At 48.1% G+C, this 17,329-nt stretch overlaps 1 protein-coding gene across 2 annotated transcripts in view; it reads left to right on the forward strand.

Moving 5' to 3' along the window:
* The first annotated feature begins 2,794 nt into the window (after nucleotides 1–2,794).
* The window catches only part of MMS22L (MMS22 like, DNA repair protein), a 105,062-nt gene continuing 90,527 nt past the window's right edge, over nucleotides 2,795–17,329 (forward strand). The window contains exons 1-3 of one of the 2 annotated variants that reach the window (XM_030198403.1): nucleotides 2,795–2,956; nucleotides 11,321–11,522; nucleotides 13,613–13,738. In XM_030198403.1, the coding sequence (XP_030054263.1) occupies nucleotides 11,341–11,522; nucleotides 13,613–13,738 (308 nt within the window). In that variant the 5' untranslated portion in view covers nucleotides 2,795–2,956; nucleotides 11,321–11,340. Of the gene's footprint in view, nucleotides 2,957–3,335; nucleotides 3,404–11,320; nucleotides 11,523–13,612; nucleotides 13,739–17,329 lie in introns of those variants that run through there. The other variant, XM_030198405.1, reaches the window with a different exon arrangement.

The following is a 17,329-nucleotide window of genomic DNA, read 5'->3' on the forward strand; positions in this document are numbered from 1 at the left end:
CACGAACCCACGAACCAGGGAGTGACGTCAGATGGCTTCAGAACGTTGTCCTCAGTAGAACGTTCACGGTGCGTTTTATTATATTAGATTATTTTTTATTATATTTTTAATTGTTTAATAAATTACGTTCTTTACGATCTGCCCTGCACAGAATATCTACAATTTTCTGCTGAGTCCCCTCCTCCAGGTGAGAGGCACGCAGTCATGAGAGTCTGCGCATCACTATACCTAGAGCAGAAATCTAGATGTTACATTACAAGTGTCGAAAATGCCCCTGGACAGGATACTGCGACACACCGTGTGCTACCTGACCACCTGGTGAAAAGGTTTAGCCTACTCCGGTGGGAATGCTCGTAAAGTTCTGGCAGGACTTGATTTTGGACGCGATCATGCCAGCCTGGTACGCCATTCTCCCAAAAGAGGCTAAGGATGTATGCTCTGGCCCCGGGGGCGCCGAAGCAAGTTCTTAGAACTCCTATCTGTTCTGAGAGCAGAATCCACCACCGCAAAATCATGAGGTAACTGAGGCCTAATGAAACTGGGTTCCCCGTGGATCCGATAGAGGGATTCAGTCTTCTTGTATCATGTGGCAAAAGACTTAGGTGAAGATGGATAGTCCAGGACCTCGAGCATCTGGGGCCTTGGGCTGATTCACAATCTCCACTGTAATGTGTCGAGACAGATAGAAGATCTAGAGAATTCTCAGCAGAGAAAACCCCATGACCTTCATGTTCATCAGATGAGCCATCATTGAATTGAGCTAACTACTCAAACAGAGCAGCTCAGATCCAAACCCGTCCGACATGGAGGCGCGGTAACCTCTACGACGGGGTCGAGAAGTTGACTCTCCAGACGACTCCAGTGAAGGAGAATCGACCCAGTAGGCTGCGAACACCAATACCAGAGGCAGCATCGGTGAAGGAGATCTAATCCCAGGTGAAAAGCTAGATGCCGCAGGAAGCGCTAGCACCAATGGCATCCAATGGTACCCATGGTACCGAAGCCGAGGGCAGAATCTGGAAATGCTGGGGAATCGAAACCAGACTGCCAGATGACTTGCGTGTCCATAACAGAGATGGGACCGATGGTACTGATAGTACCCATGGCACCGACGGTACCGATGGTACACATGGTACCGATGACCCCCGGTATCGATGGTACCCATGATACCTGGTACCAATGGTACCCATGGTACTGATGGTACCTGGTACCGATGATAGTCATGATATCTGGTATCGATGGTACCCATGACATCTGGTACCGATGGTACCCATGATACCCGGTACCGACGGTACCGATGGTACACATGGTACCGATGGTACCCATGATACCCGGTACCGATGGTACCCATGGTACCGATGATACCTGGTACCGATGGTACCCATGATACCCGGTACCGATGGTGCCCATGATACCTGGTACCGATGGTACCCATGGTACCGATGGTACCCATGACATCTGGTACCGATGGTACCCATGGTACCGACGTCCGATGCCAGGATACCTCCATAACAGAGGGAGCAAAGCAGGAGGCGCCGAGGCAGGTGGAGACCCACTCGATGCATCACTGTACCCAGCGTGCATCAGTCTCTATCGGACTCAAAAATTGATCTCCTTTGGGCATCCCTGGCAAGTAGCATACGTCTCGTCTTTGAGACACTACTTGCACTTCTCAGGGAGATGATCCGGCCCAAGACACATCCGCCGATGCGCCCGAATGACCTGCAAAGCAGGAGGCGCCGAGGCGGGTGGAGACTCACTCGATGCATCCGGTTGCAGCAGGTACAAGGCTTAAAGACAGTGGTGTGCTGGAACAGGCTCTCACAGCTCTCGAGAACCATTTGTTAAGTTTTAAAGAATTCTGGGACTTTAACAAATGGATCCTAAAATGTGGGCTTGGCCTCCTGAATTCTCTTTTACTTTGCTGGCGAGAGAGAGCCCACAGATAACAATTTACCAGCACACTCTTGTTTAATAAGAAAAAAGAAACTTATAAAGAAAAACTTATAAGTTTTGATTCTCATTTCAGGCACAGCAATTACTTAACCTTTCCTTGCCCCAGGTACAAAAAGTACCTGTATATGTAAGCCACAATGAGCCTGCCATGAGAAAGTACAAATGAAAAAAATAAAGAACACTCAAAGGGTAAAATAAAAAAGAGATTTAACTCCGAGGACCTGAAGAAAACACGAAGCACTAACGAACTCCGTGTCTCCTCAGACGCGGAAAAAGAAGAACTGAGGGGTGTGTCCGCGCGGCGAGCGGGAGGATGTGTGCGCGCATGCGCGGTGCGATCGCTCGCGCGACGGAACGCAGTTAAAGAGATTTTTAGATTTTGCTTTAAAGTCCTCCGGGGACGTCACCCACTTGTGAGAATATCAGCCTGCTTGTCTTCGAAGAATACAGCATTTATTAGTGCTGTTTCCACCAGCTACAATAATTTTTGAAGCTGTTTTAGTGATATTCAGTTTTGATTTCATGATATTTATGAGAACCTTTCAAATAAATTTAAAAAAAAAGCTGTCAAGTTAAAAAAAAAGATCTTTTGTCCTCCACCTCCAACAGTGTTTTTTTACTTTTTACAGACGGACCACGCATACAGGCAGTCCTTTATTTCTAATAATCTTTTACTATTACTTTCATTTTCAATAGCGTTTGCTATTGTTTGGGTGTACTTGTGACTCCGCCTACTGGCTTCAACTGCCGTTCTTAATATTAACTTCCTTGGCAGCGACAGGCTCCGCATCTTTCCTGCTGCGGCATGATGTCCCGCCCTCCTCTGACGTAACTTTTTCAATACTCCCGCGTCCTGCTGCCCGGCTCCGTCCCGTCCGTGAATCTGTGAGAACTTTCTTGCAAGGGAAGGAAGACGTATCCAAAAGAGAGAGGTTGCATCAAAGGCGGCGCTGGGGCACAACAGAAAGAAAGTTGCGGGATCGGTGGTGGGCGTCTGTAGGTATGAGTTTGATGGTAGAATTGGGGGAGGGGTGGGGAATTGGGGGAGAGAGGTGACGGATCGCTGACAGGTTGGAGAGAGAGGGAGAGATCGGCAGCAGACCACGAGGAGGGAAGACCTGGGCTGCTCAGTGTGATGGCAGCCGGATGCGTGTGTCTTGATATCTCAGCAACTGGCAAAACTAACCGGAGCAGACCGGAGGGGGAGCCGTGCTGACTCTGGCATTGGCGCGTTTTTGACGAAAAAAAAAAACCCCACAAAGTCCTGCGGCTGAGGCAGTCGCAGAGAGGTACCGGGTAGAGATAGGGACCAGGCGGAAAGCAGAGCCTGATCAGCGCCAGGAAAAGGGTCTGGGGACGAAGGGAAAGTGAGAAAAAGAGCAAGAGTTAAAATCTTGGCTTGGAGGAGAAAACTCATTCTGGATCTAGTATCTACCATCTAAGGCAGGTGGGACAGGAAATTACTAACAATACCAGTACCCAGTGGCACGACTTAAGGTGCATAAATTCTGAGCTTAAGAAGATTAGAAATAAAACAAGGAAAAGAAATAAGATGATACCTTTTTTATTGGACATAATGTAATACATTTTTTGATTAGCTTTCGAAGGATGCACTTCTTCATCAGATCGGAAATAAGCAAATGTTGGCGGTGGGGGTGGTCCGCCCCGGGTGCACGCCGCTGGGGGGGGGGGGGTGCCCCGCGCGCGCGCGCGCGCCTGTCGGCTCCGCTCCTTCTCTGCCCCGGAACAGGTTACTTCCTGTTCCGGGGCAGAGGGAGCAGGGAACGAGCAAAGCTGACAGGCACGCGGCACCCCCCCCCCCCCCCCAAGCAGGTAAAAATGCACCTGGGGGGGGGGTCCCTTTGCCGGGGGGGGGGGGGGAGGTGTCGCATCAGCGATCCGCCCCGGGTGTCAGTCACCCTAGGAACGCCGCTGAATGTTGGTAGATGACAGTATATATAAGTGAAACATCAAAGCATTTCAGTGACAGTCTAACAGGATGGAGGTGGGATGGTGAGAGAGATGCAAGGAAACATCAAAGCATTTCAGTAACAGTCTTAACAGGATGGGGGTGGATGGGTGAGAGACAGGTAGAGCTTAAGAAGTAAGGGGTAGATGCACCAAAAAAAACGAGCCATTAACGTGGGGTTTAAACTGGTTCAAGCCAGTTGAACGAGCAAGTAGTAAACCGTGCCATGCACAAAAGGGCATTTTCCTGTCACGGTAGCAGCTAACGAAAACGGAATGCAATTGATTATAATGAACTGCACTACTGTTGCAAATGATCCAAAGGATATTATAATGAGATGCACTACTGATTTCCGATCCCCTTTCCGTGGAAAACCTAAAGGGAGGTCTGCACCTCTCGTTAGGCAGGGGCTGCTGTGAACAGCACCCATGGAGACCAGTGGGAAAGCACCTAACATCCATCTAAAAAAAAAAAAAAGAACAAGCTGCGTGTCCCGAGTGCTCGTGAGGGACTTAATTTTTTTTTTTTTTTTTAAGTAATGGCACCTTCGCTATGCCTGTGGACGTCCCTGTGCCGCCCGGGAAATGGAAGACGCCGCGCCGCTCACCCCCTCCACGGGCAGCTGCAGGAAGGCTCCGATGCGGATCCCGGCTCAGCCTCCACCCCTGAGAGCCTACCCCAGGCAAGAAAAGTGCAGGAGAGTGCAGTTGAGGACATCCATCATCCCAAACGCGCTGTGATTGGCTGAGAGAGACCTAGGGGCGGAGGATGGACAGGAGTTGAAGACGTGGACGTCCTCAACTGCGCTCTCCTGCACTTTTCTTGCCTGGGGTGTGCTCTCGGGTGGAGGCTGAGCCAGGATATGCATCGGAGCCTTCCTGCAGCAGGGGTGAGCGGCGCAGCATCTTCCTTTACCCGGGAGGCGCAGGAACGTCCACAGTCATAGCGAAGGTGCCATAACTTAAAAAAAAAAAATTTTAAGTCCCTCACGAGCACTTGGGACACGCAGCGCAGCTTGTTCTTTTTTTTTTAGATGGGTTTAAGGCGCATGCTCGACCGGCCGACTGGCCGACTGTTTTCCAAGGAAATAGAGAATTTAAGTGAGCTACAATGAGCAGCTCATTTGCGTTCCGTTTCCTTGATGCATGGCCGTTCCCTACCGATTCGCTATGGAATCGGTAAGGGAACGGCTCTTCCAAGGACTTTAGTGCATCTAGCCCTAACTAAGGTGTATAGTCCAGCAGAAGATGGTTATTGGAAGAATTGTTTGGGACTGTTGTGTTGCATACAGCGTCATATGAAATAGGCAAATTCATACTAAATTTACAGGAAACAACTAGATATTTAGACATGCTTTGTTCAGCTGTGAATTTTAGTGTTTGGTGTGTCATATCTAATATAATAAAACGCACCGTGAACGTTCTGAAGACAACGTTCTGTGAAGCCGGAAGCTTGAAGCCTGAAGCCTTGAAGCCTGAAGCCTTGAAGCCATCTGACGTCACTCCCAGGCTGAGGCTGAAGGGTTCAGCCTGCCGTCTCTGCCCCGCCCTCGCGACAAAACAAACAAATCCGGAAGCGAAACGTCAGGGAAGGAGGCGGCGCTCCCGACGTCTAGCCTTCCCTTCGCTGTGTTCCGCCTTCAAAACAAGGCGGAACACAGCGAAGGGAAAGCTAGACGTCGGGAGCGCCGCCTCCTTCCCTGACGCTTCGCTGCACGAACCGCCACGGAGGTAAAGTTAAAAAGAATAAAAAAAAAAAAAAAGGGGATGCATGGATGCGAAGGGGGGGGCATGGATGCGAGGCATGGATGCGAAGGGGGGGGGAGAAGAGGGCGGGCCAGGCTGGGACATGGGAGAGAGCGTAGCATGGATGCGAGGGGGGGGGATCATGGAAGGGCGAGAGGGGACTTGCTGGAAAAGGATGAATGGAGGCGGCAGGGGACAGAGGAGCATGGATGGGCATGGATTGGGAGGGCAGGACTCAGGGAGAGAGGGAAATTGCTGGAAAGGGAAAAATGGAGGGGCCAGGTGACAGAGGAGCATGGATGGGCATGGATTGGAAGGGCAGGACTCAGGGAGAGGGGAATTGCTGGAAAGGGATGAATGGAGGGGACAGATGGGCATGGATGGATATGAATTGCAGAGCAGGCCTCAGGCAGAGAGGGGAAATGCTGGATAGGGAAAAATGGAGGGGCCAGGTGACAGATGAGCATGGATTGGAAGGGCAGGACTCAGGGAGAGGGGAATTGCTGGATAGGGATGAATGGAGGGGACAGATGGGCATGGATGGATATGGATTGCAGAGCAGGCCTCAGGCAGAGATGGAAAATGCTGGATAGGGAAATATGGAGGGGCCAGGTGACAGAGGAGCATGGATGGGCATGGATTGGAAGGGCAGGACTCAGGGAGAGGGGAATTGCTGGATAGGGATGAATGGAGGGGACAGATGGGCATGGATGGATATGGATTGCAGAGCAGGCCTCAGGCAGAGAGGGGAAATGCTGGATAGGGAACAATGGAGGGGCCAGGTGACAGATGAGCATGGATGGGCATGGATTGGAAGGGCAGGACTCAGGGAGAGGGGAATTGCTGGATAGGGATGAATGGAGGGGACAGATGGGCATGGATGGATATGGATTGCAGAGCAGGCCTCAGGCAGAGAGGGGAAATGCTGGATAGGGAAAAATGGAGGGGCCAGGTGACAGAGGAGCATGGATGGGCATGGATTGGAAGGGCAGGACTCAGGGAGAGGGGAATTGCTGCATAGGGATGAATGGAGGGGACAGATGGGCATGGATGGATATGGATTGCAGGGCAGGCCTCAGGCAGAGAGGGGAAATGCTGGATAGGGATGAATGGAGGGGGCAGGTGACAGACAAACATGGATGGCCATGGATTGGGAGGGCAGGGCTCAGGGACAGAGGGGAATTGCTGGAAAAGGATGAATGGAGGGGGCAGGGGACAGATGGCCATGGATTGGGAGGGCACGGCTCACACTCTCTCTCTCATATACAATGTCTTTCTGACTCTCACTCTCACACACTCTGTCTCACACTGTATCACATTCACTCTCTATGTGCCACACAGTCACTCACACACTCGCTTGGTCTCATACACTCACTCAAACAGAGAATCTGTGTCTCACACACACTCTCTCTCTCGCCCACAAACACACACTCTCACTCACACTGTGTCTCACATACACACTTGCACACACTCTCATTCTCACACACACACTCTCACAAACACACTCACACCCAGACTCACGCTCTCTCTCACACAATCACACTTTCACTCTGACTCTCAAACAGTCACTCTCACATACACTCTCCCAAACATACACACTCCGAGGAAAACCTTGCTAGCGCCCGTTTCATTTGTGTCAGAAACGGGCCTTTTTTACTAGTACATGAATATTGTCTGTCAGGTGTGTCACAACAGAAAAGTAGTGAGTTAATTTTTTGTAAATCTAAAGGTAACGAATTCCATATCTTTGGACCAATAACTTGAAAGGTGGATGAGTGAAGGCCAAGAAGACTCACTGTTCAAAAACAGGGAACTTCAAGTACATATTTATGCATTGATCAGAGATTTTGCATTGGATTATACAACCTAAGGGATGCAAACAGGTCAGCAGGAGTCTCATTCTTCATAGCTTTAAATACAAGAGTCAGTATTTTGAACAGAATTCTCATCTCAATCGGAAGCCAATGAAGAGAAATCAGTACTGAGGATATATGGTCAAATTTTGAAGTACGAGAAATTAAACGTGGAGCAGAATTTTGGGTAATCTGTAAAAGACATATGATGGGAGATCAGTAAGCAATGAATTAAAGTAATCAAATTGTTGAACAACAAAACTCTGCAGAATTGTATGAAAGTTTTCGTACAACAGTAAATGCTGCAGTCTTCAAAGTAGCCGCATTAAAAAAAAAACAGTTTTAATGATAAGTTTTGAAATGACCTTGAAAGACAGGGTGGAATCGAGCAAAACACCTAAGTACCAATATCGGAAAACATAGGTACTGAACATCCATCTAGCAAGAAAATAGATGGACAACAAAATTTGTACAAACATTTGATACAATATCCATGAAATCAGTTTGAACTTCGTTCTGGCTTCCAGGAGGATGATAAAATAATATACTACTAAGCTGGCCCTATAATGTTTCATCTGATACTCTGCAGGCTAGCATTTCTAGTGAAGAGAAGGAGAATTCTGCAAATATATCCATGTGAAAGAAGGATTTGTATATAATGGCGTCTCCACCGCCTTTCTTTTTATCCCTGGTTAAGTGGGTTGTTTTGTAACCTAGTAGACATAGCACATGTAAGATTGGGTCGTCTTTTAAGGTGAAGCCATGTTTCTGTAATAAACAGTAGTCCTAGTTGATCATCTTCTAACCCAATGGTTCCCAAACTTTCTCGGGTCACAGCGCCCGTAGGTTGCACATTCTCAAATCTCCCGTCCCAGCACCCCACCTTCAGCATCATTGAGTCTTACCTTTGCTGGCGTTGATTCCGAAGCTCACAAGCTGAAAGAGGTCCACTGCCTGAGGTCCAAGCGCCATTCTGCTTGCACAAGCAAATCTGTAGCATGTTTCATCCACCATCACCGTTGTGATGCTGCTGTCACACTCTCACAGGGGAAGAGAAGGGTTAGTTGTTTTTAGTTTCTCCTCTCTCTGGAAAGTTTTGTTTCCTCCCTCTCTCCTTTCTGTCTTTTACAAAAAGTCAAGCATTCAAGTCCTGATAGCAGCTCTCACTTTCACCCTAGGCGGTCGCCTAGAGCAGCCCAGGGTCCATAGCTCAACACAGTGCCCTTTCACTGACTTTTCCACCTCAGTTACCTATTAGGCCAGGCAACATGTAGGATTTATAGGGGCCTCCCCCAGCTTGGGCCACCTCTTGCCCTCACCCACAGTAAAAGTCAGGATTGTCACCACCTGGAGTCGGAGCTGGGCGACTGTCCTTGCCTCCCCACAAAGTAAGGAGTGCACTTGCACGCACTCTGGCAGGCCCTCTACTTCTCTCTGCTATCAAGATACTCTCTTTTCACAAATATGTGTAGCACACTGCTCTCCTTGTCCTTTTCTGAGCACAGTTCATAAATATACAAAGCAGTTTATAATGTCTTTGGCTTCAACCCGTTTCCTTCACCCTCCTCCCAATATCTTCTCAGAGGTTGAAGGGACCCCCACCTGTTCCTTACCAGCATTAACACCTGGCAACCTCCCACATGGGTCTGAGTTCAACTAATTGTCTGCACCAAGGTAGAGAACCAGACCGCAAGCAACCCTTTCAACTGTTCACCTTTCACCCAAGCTAGGGCAGAGACGTCCATTGGTTCCTCCTCCTCCATCGCCCTCTCCCCCCCTAACTCCTCTCTTTCCTTTTCACTTTGCCAGTCCATCAGCTCCTCCTCAGGGCCCTCCTTCAGTTGCCTCCTAGCTTCAAAATTAGCCTTCTCCAGTTGTTCTCCCTTAGGATCATGGGAATTGTAGTGCGGGGAGTGCACTTTGGCCCTATCAGGTGACCTATCCCAGGGCTGCTGGGACTTGTAGTCCCTTGGCCATTCTGGGGAAGGGGAAAAACTGCTCTCTCTGAGAGGAACAAGGCTTCGGTGTTGGGACCTTCTGTGCAGACGTGGGGTTTTAGGGTTCATCCTCCCCTCGCGCTTCCCTACTCTTTCTCCTGTACTCTTCACACCGTGCATGCCGTCCCTCTCTCTCCCTTCCATCCAGCCTCTGCCCTCTTCTTTCCCCACTTTCACCCAGCCTCTGCCCTCCTCTCTCTCTTCCATCCATCCCTCTCTCGCCAATTTCATTCAACCTATGCCCTCCTTCTCCCCCACTTTCAGGCAGCCTAAGTCCCCTCTCTGATTCTCCCCCCCAATCCAGCATCTGCATCCTCTCTGTCCCTGCTTCCCCCACACACCCGGCCCCGTCTCTGCTGCTTTTCTAGATGAGCAGCAGCAGTGGCAAAACTATCTGCAGCCATGTGGTACCAGATTCTTCATACATGCGGCTGCTGGCTGTAGCTTGGAACAGGAAGTGATGTTCAAGGGGACAAGATCGTCAGCCCCGTGTATGAAGAGTCTGGCACCGTGTGACTGCAGCTTGTTTTGCTGTTACTGCTGCTGATCTAGAGAAGCAGCAGTGGCGGCAGCGATGGGTGTGTGTGGGAGGAGCGGGGAAGAAAGGACTAAGGCAGACACTGGATTGGGTGGGGCAGTAGTGGTTTGGGTGGTGGCAGGAGGGAGGTCGGGATTTTCCGCTTCACCACTGAGAGTTCACTGTGGCGCACAGTTTGGGAACCGTTGGTCTAACCATTCTCTGATTCTTTCTGTCTTCTTGACAACACGTCTCACGTTACTATATCCTATAGGTATGAGAACATAGGATATGTTACATTTATGTTTATTAATTGTCTGTGTCTAACAGTACTTTTAAATTTGGAGCCATATGAATAGCCATGTGATCCTGGTTCTTTAGTAGGGATTGAAATATGAGTGTCTGTTGTGGTATTTTTCAGCAGTAAACCTCCATTCTTTATATTTTAGTCTTCATTTGATAGAAGTACTGGGATATTACTCCAGAAATTAAGAGCAAAAACATGTAATTTGTTTAACCACCATAGAATTAACACGTGTGTACACTATTTACCTATATTTGCCATATTTATTTATTTTATTTATTTGTTACATTTGTATCCTACATTTTCCCACCTATGTGCAGGCTCAATGTGGCTTACATAGTACCGGAGAGGCGTTTGCAGACTCCGATGTGAACAAATACAAAGTGATGTTGTGATAAAATGAGTAAGAAAGTAGGAAGAATTAGAAAGTAAGGTGACTGATTTGAAGAAAGTTGCACATGAGGTCAGAGAGATGGTTAAATATCATCTCAGCTAGGGTAGGAGTGGATAAACATGTCCCGCTCAGTATGTGCAGCCCAAATCACTCCTTGTGTTTGTGAGTGAGACTAACAAGTTAGTTACTTCTTCCATTAAAGGCCTGGTTGAAGAGCCAAGCTTTCACCTGCTTCCTGAAGTAGAGGTAGTCTTGTGTTAAGCGGAGCCTTTCAGGCAATAGGTGGGAAAACGTGGGATACAAATGCAACAAATAAATTTACGTGTGTAACTTATAGAATACTATAAGTGCCACATTGAGATGCACCCACTTGTGCCTGCTATTGACACGGCATAAAGTGGACATGCCTAAATGTAGGCCGATTTTTTGCTAGTATTTTCTATAACAAAATCTTGGTGCCCAAATTCCTTTATAGAATTAATGTTCATTTTAGGTGCCTAAATTGTGGTGCCCAGTTATAGAATTGCTCCCTTTAGGTGCATCTTTAAAAAAAAAAAATGATTTTTTTTTTTTTTACTGTTTCAGAAGGTGGAGCAGTCTGAATCATGACAGATGACTTCAGTGGCTCCCTGACTCCTCCTGTCTCCCCTTATCTGACCCCGAGCCTTGAGATAGAGGATAGGGAGGATTGCATCCGACCTCCATACTTCTCTTGTGCTGCTGATTACAGAAATGGAGGGAAAGCCTTTTCATCAGAGTCCTATCTAGGCAGTGGATCTGTCAAAAGGTAGGTTTTCATATAAACTGGAGAACCACTACTACACTGAAACCTACAGCCACTACTAGAGGGCGTCCAAACCTGCTTGTCTTGGTTTTGGCTTAAACCAAATCTACATCTGAAATTTGTTGCCCGGTTTTGGCTGAAGCTGAAAAGTAGCAAGATCCCCCTCCCCACTAAAATGCTGCCTCCTCCCACCAGGCCAGTCTTACAATCTCTGGTGCTCTAGTGGTGTAGTCGGGACCGCGTGTTGGGCTCCCAGACGCCTGAAGGAAGCGATTCGGACTTGGTGGGAAAGTGTAAGCCTGGGTCGGCACGTGCCCCCGTCGGCGCCATTTTCTCTGGGAGCGCAAGTGCAGGAGAGTGTAGCAGCGGGACCAGCGGGGGTCACGTGTGGCGAAGCCGGCGCGGTTTCTCTCCCGGAACAGTCAGGGATGCGGGGGTTTTCCCCAGAGTTTGTGCTTCTTATGCACAACGCGTTTTTGCTGCGCTCCAAGGGCTAATGGCATTCAGCGGCCATTTTAGGGACTCCTGTGGTTTCTTGTGCTGACTTGATTCAAAAACCGTCAAAGAGGTCCCGTTTAGATTTTGAGGATCCCACGGGGGAACGAATCGGGACACTCGGAGTTTGAGGGTGACCAAGGGTCAGGGGAATCTTGCCCAGAAGCCCTGGAAGATGGAGAACTACCCGCGGGTGAAGGGGATGACCCCACCGCGGCTAGGCTCTTTAGAAGAGATGAGCTGCATGCCTTTATTGTGCAGGCATTGCAGGGGGCGTATCGGAGGCGTAGCGAAGGCGGGACTTAGGCGTGCCTAACACACCCATAATCGAAAGAAACAAGGACGTTCCTGATGAACACTTGGACGACTTTACCTGGTCGTGTTTTTCTTGCGACCAAGGCACAAAAAGGTGGCCGAAATTACCAGATGACCACCGGAGAGAATCAGGGATAACCACCCCTTACTCCCCCCAGTGGTCACTAACCCCCTCCCACCCTCAAAACATATCTTTAAAAATATTGATTGCCAGCCTCAGATGTCATACTCGGGTCCATCACAGCAGTATGCTGGTCCCTGGAGCAGTTTTAGTGGGTGCAGTGCACTTCAGGCAGGCGGACCCAGGCCCATCCCCCCACCTGCTATGTTTGTGGAGGAAACAGTGAGCCGTCTAAAACCCACTGTACCCACATCTAGGTGCCCCCTTCACCCGTAAGGGCTATTGTAGTGGTGTACAGTTGTGGGTAGTGGGGTTTGGGGGGGCGGGGGCTCAGCATACAAGGTAATGGAGCTATGTACCTGGGAGCAATTTATGAAGTCCATTGCAGTGCTCCCTAGGGTGCCTGGTTGGTGCCCTGGCATGTCAGGAGGACCAGTGCACTAGAAATGCTGGCTCCTCCCACAACCAAATGGCTTGCACTTGGTCGTTTCTGAGATGGATGTGCTTAGTTTCGATTATCGCCGAAAATCAGAAACAACCAAGTCTATCTTGTTTCGAAAAAACGGGTTTCCCCGCCCCTAGATCGGGACATTTTGCGAGGACGTCCCTTTCGAAAATGCCCCTCCACGTCCTTAACCAGCTAGATCCCTTTTGAAAATTGACCCAGTGGTAGATTAGAATTTAACAACTTACTTGAGTTTACCATTTATTGCATTTTTCTTACCAACGTTTTTTGCTTAGAAAATAAGTGCATTTTATTTTTACATTACCCATGCCTACTTATGTTTTACAGTCTGCTGCTTGGAACAATGCTCTGTACAGCATGTCTTTCTATTAGTGCAAATAGACAGCTATGTTTTTCCCCTTTTATGAAAATAAAGAATAAGTTATGCAGTGTTAATTTAAGCATTCTTTTGGAAGGGACACAAGATACTGGTAACTGTGGCATTGAAAAAGTTGCTTAATATTAGAGAATCAGTGTTCAATATTGCTGGGGATATGAAAGTGGAGTGTGTTGAGATGGTCACCCCAGTACTGTTCATTGTAGTTTGGATTTTAAAAAAATATTTTTGAGTATTGTCAGTGATAGAAAAACAATATAACAAAGGAGCAGTAACACCACCTAATGTGGTATTTTTAATGTGCGTATTTTTTTTTTCAGGTTGTTGCTGAGACTTGATCCTTCTCCAACGGATTATGAAACGGACACGGTGGAAATGTTTGGCTTTCAATGGGTTACTGAAATTGCATTAGTGGAGTCAACAAGATTGCTCTTTGGCTTGCTTAGGTTTGCTATTTTTGCTTGTTCTTTCTTATATCTGTGCTGTCCTTTGCCCACCAAGAAGACCCTGCATTAGTGACACACCAGTTTACCATCTGGTACAGCAGTATAATACTGCACAGTTTCAAGGTGATAGTCTGGTGTTTTTTTTGAGGTGGGGGAGAGCTGTGAGTGTACAGGTGATCTGAAACTTACAAGTACAATCTTACTGTCTGACTCTATAAATTTTGGATAATTATTATATGTTGCAGTACCTCACTTTATTCACTTTTAATTGAGTACATAAAATAATTTTCACAGAGAAAACATTCTCTGAGGACAAGCCAGGACATTAGTATTCTCACATCTGGGTGACGTCATCTGATAGAGCCCAGAGTGGATGCTGCCTAGAGTATATAGCAAATAGAAAATTCTAGCAGCATCCCACCATGTATGTGCGGGTGCCTTCCCACCTGACACATGAGCGTAGGCTCCTCAATCTGTTTTTATCTGTGGATCTGAGAGGTCGTGTGTTCGTGTTTTCTTTTTTTTTCACTTGGCTCTTTAGGCCCCGTTTAGACCTGAGCACCGACATCAGTTTGAGCCTTGCCCCTTTTTGACGCTCAAGATTGAGGAATTTAATTTGGCCATGATTCTTTTCTCGATGTCTAGGAAAACCCTCAGCAACTTCAAAAGGTGCATCCAATGTAATCGGGTGAGTTCTGCCATGGACCCACACAGTTGGTGCATCATGTGCCTTGGGCCTGACCACCAACCTGATTCTTGTTCTTTCTATTTACAAATGCAGCTGAGGATACAGAAGGTGCACCAGGTCCAGCAGGAGAATATTTTGGGTCCTCAAAAGCCAGTCCATTGACATTGGTACCAGAAACATCAACCTCGATGGCTGCCCAGACTTCATCTACTACTGGGAGTACACTGGAATCGAGGAGGTCTTCGACTCCCTCAACATCGGGTGCTGATAGTAGGCCTCAGGACTGGTCAGCATTGTACCCAACACAGAGAACACGTACAGTTTTGACGTCATCAGTGACAAGGGAAGCCAAAGAAGCGCAAGTATCTGTCCCCTTTTAATCATGGTGCTGGGAGTAATGGGGCATCAGCATTGCTGGTACAGGAGAAGCACCAGCATTGAGATGATAGCATCCCCTCTTTGGTGGAGAGACTTCAGGCAGACAGGTTCCCATTTCTGTTTAAATACCAGCTCTTTCTCAAGCTGTCTCTGAACCAGCTCCCCAGTCTTTGCCAATCCTGTCCTTGATGAGTGGTACCGGGCCATGCTGAGGGAAGGAGGTGGCACAGATGTTTCAGCTGCATGCTACAGCCTCAACTCTTCCTGAGGCCCCAAGTCTGCTTGTGGAGAGGTTTCCGACAACGAAGCCTCCATGGGAGTCAACAACAACCCATGCGATTCTGCTATCTACATTGGGGTAGAGAACTTTCCCCAGAGTCTGAAAGTACAGCTGTATGTTGGTGCCCTCCAAGGCATGGACATGGTTCCACTGAGCTGGGGCAGGCACAGACCCACTCTGCTCATCTGGAGTATTGCAAGAAATCGGACTTGGACCCTTCATGGGAGTCAGATGAAGGTTTACATTATTTCTCAGATGAGGACTCGTATGGAGTTCCTTCTGATCCCTCCCCACCTCAAGAGAGCCGTAAATCTCCACTTGAGATTCTCTCATTCACAGGTTTTGTGAAGGAAATGTCTTCGGCCATTCCATTTAAGTTGGAGACTTAGGAAGAGCCTAGGGCAGAGATGTTCTTGTCTTGGTCTATGACTCTTCTCCTGTTACAGTTCTGTTTCTCCATATCCTTAAAGATGCACTGAGGAAGAACTGGGAATCTCCCCTTTCGGTGCATGTTGTAGCAAACAAAGTGGATACTCGGTATCGTATCTAGAATGCTCCCATATTTGAGAGAGCGCAGTTGCCTCACCACTCTGGTGGTTGAATCTGTTCTCAAACGAGCCAGAAATTCCTGGAATCGTGCCTCAGTCCCCCAAGTAAAGAAGCTCAGACTCTGGATTAGTTTGGGAGAAAGGTTTATTAGGCCTCGATGCTCATTAACTGCATCCATTCCTACTAGCTCTACATGAGTATATACTTGTAGTCTTACGTGTGCAGTATGCTCGTTCTCGTGAACTTGTTCCCTCAGGAGCCGGCTGCGGAGCGTCACCACTTGGCGAACAAACAGCTGGCATGCTGGAAATATCTGGCCGAGGGAGCTTATGACACCTTTGATATTGTGTCCAGACTCTCCGCTATGTGTGTGGGGATCTGCAGATTCTCATAACTGCATGTCTTTGACCTGGACGTACCATGTTAGTGGACGTACCATGCTGAGAAAATAATCTTTTTGAGGACAAGGTGGAGGAGGTCGCACACCTTGTCAAGAAACATATTGACACCATTCAGTCCCTCAGCATTCTCCAGCTTTGTCCTCCTCTACTAGGAGGTTTTCAACTGGGCCTCAGCAGTGGACCTATTACTCTCATGTCGTTCACAGTGCACGTTGCTCCCATGGCTCACCTCCATTTGAGAGTTGCCCAATGGACTCTGGCTTTCCAATGGAAACCTGGTGGATGTCGTCTGGGTATCTCCAGACCTTGTTCATGAGGCAGTATGGATGTGGCAGTGGGTCCTCCTTCACAGGATGGTCTACAAGCAATGTATCTGGCTGGCAAGCACAACAGCCTGGCAGACAGACTGAGCAGGGTAATGCAGCCTCACAGTATTCTCTCAATATGAGTATTGCCTGCAAGATCTTCCGAGAATGGGGCACCCCTTCGGTGGATCTTTTCACCACTCATCACAACAACAAGGCCCTCGGTTCTGCTTCAGGCTCGGCTCACATGGTAGACTAGTATTGGATGCCTTTCTCCTTTTGATTGAAGGGGAGGGGTCTTCTGTATGTGTATCCTCTGATACCTTTCATAGGCAAAAATTTGCTGGAACTTGGGCAAGATCAGGGAACAATGATCCTAATCGTTCCATTCTGGCCAAGACTGATCTGGTTCCCCCCTCTCCTTCTGGAAATGTCGAGCTGTGGTCCCTGGCCCTCATTGCCTGGATGCTGAGAACGTAGAATTTCACAGTCTTTGAATCTGCCTGATGGTGTCTTCAAACTTTTGCATGCTTCCAGGAAAGATTCCACTAAGAGGTGGTGTTCTTTTAAATGGAGAAGGTTTTCTGTCTGGTGTGAGGGCAAGGCTCTAGATCCTCTCTTACATAAGAACATAGGAGTAGCCATACTGGGTCAGACCAATGATCCATCTAACCCAGTATCCAGTTTCCAACAGTGGCCAAGCCAGGTCATAACTAAGTGGCAGAAACCCAAATTGTGACAACATTCCATGCTACAAATCCCAGGGCTAGCAGTTGCTTCCCCATGTCTGTCTCAATAGCAGACTATGAACATTTCCTCCAGGATCTTGTCAAAACCTTTTTTAAACCCAGATACGCTAACTGCTGTTACCACATCCTCCAGCAAAGAGTTCCAAAGCTTAACTATTCGTTGAGTGAAAAAATATTTCCTCCTATTTGTTGTAAAGTATTTCCATGTAACTTCCTTGAGTGTTCCCTAGTCTTTGTACTT

This window comes from Microcaecilia unicolor, chromosome 3 (assembly GCF_901765095.1).
Source record: "Microcaecilia unicolor chromosome 3, aMicUni1.1, whole genome shotgun sequence".
Classification (NCBI taxonomy): domain Eukaryota; kingdom Metazoa; phylum Chordata; class Amphibia; order Gymnophiona; family Siphonopidae; genus Microcaecilia; species Microcaecilia unicolor.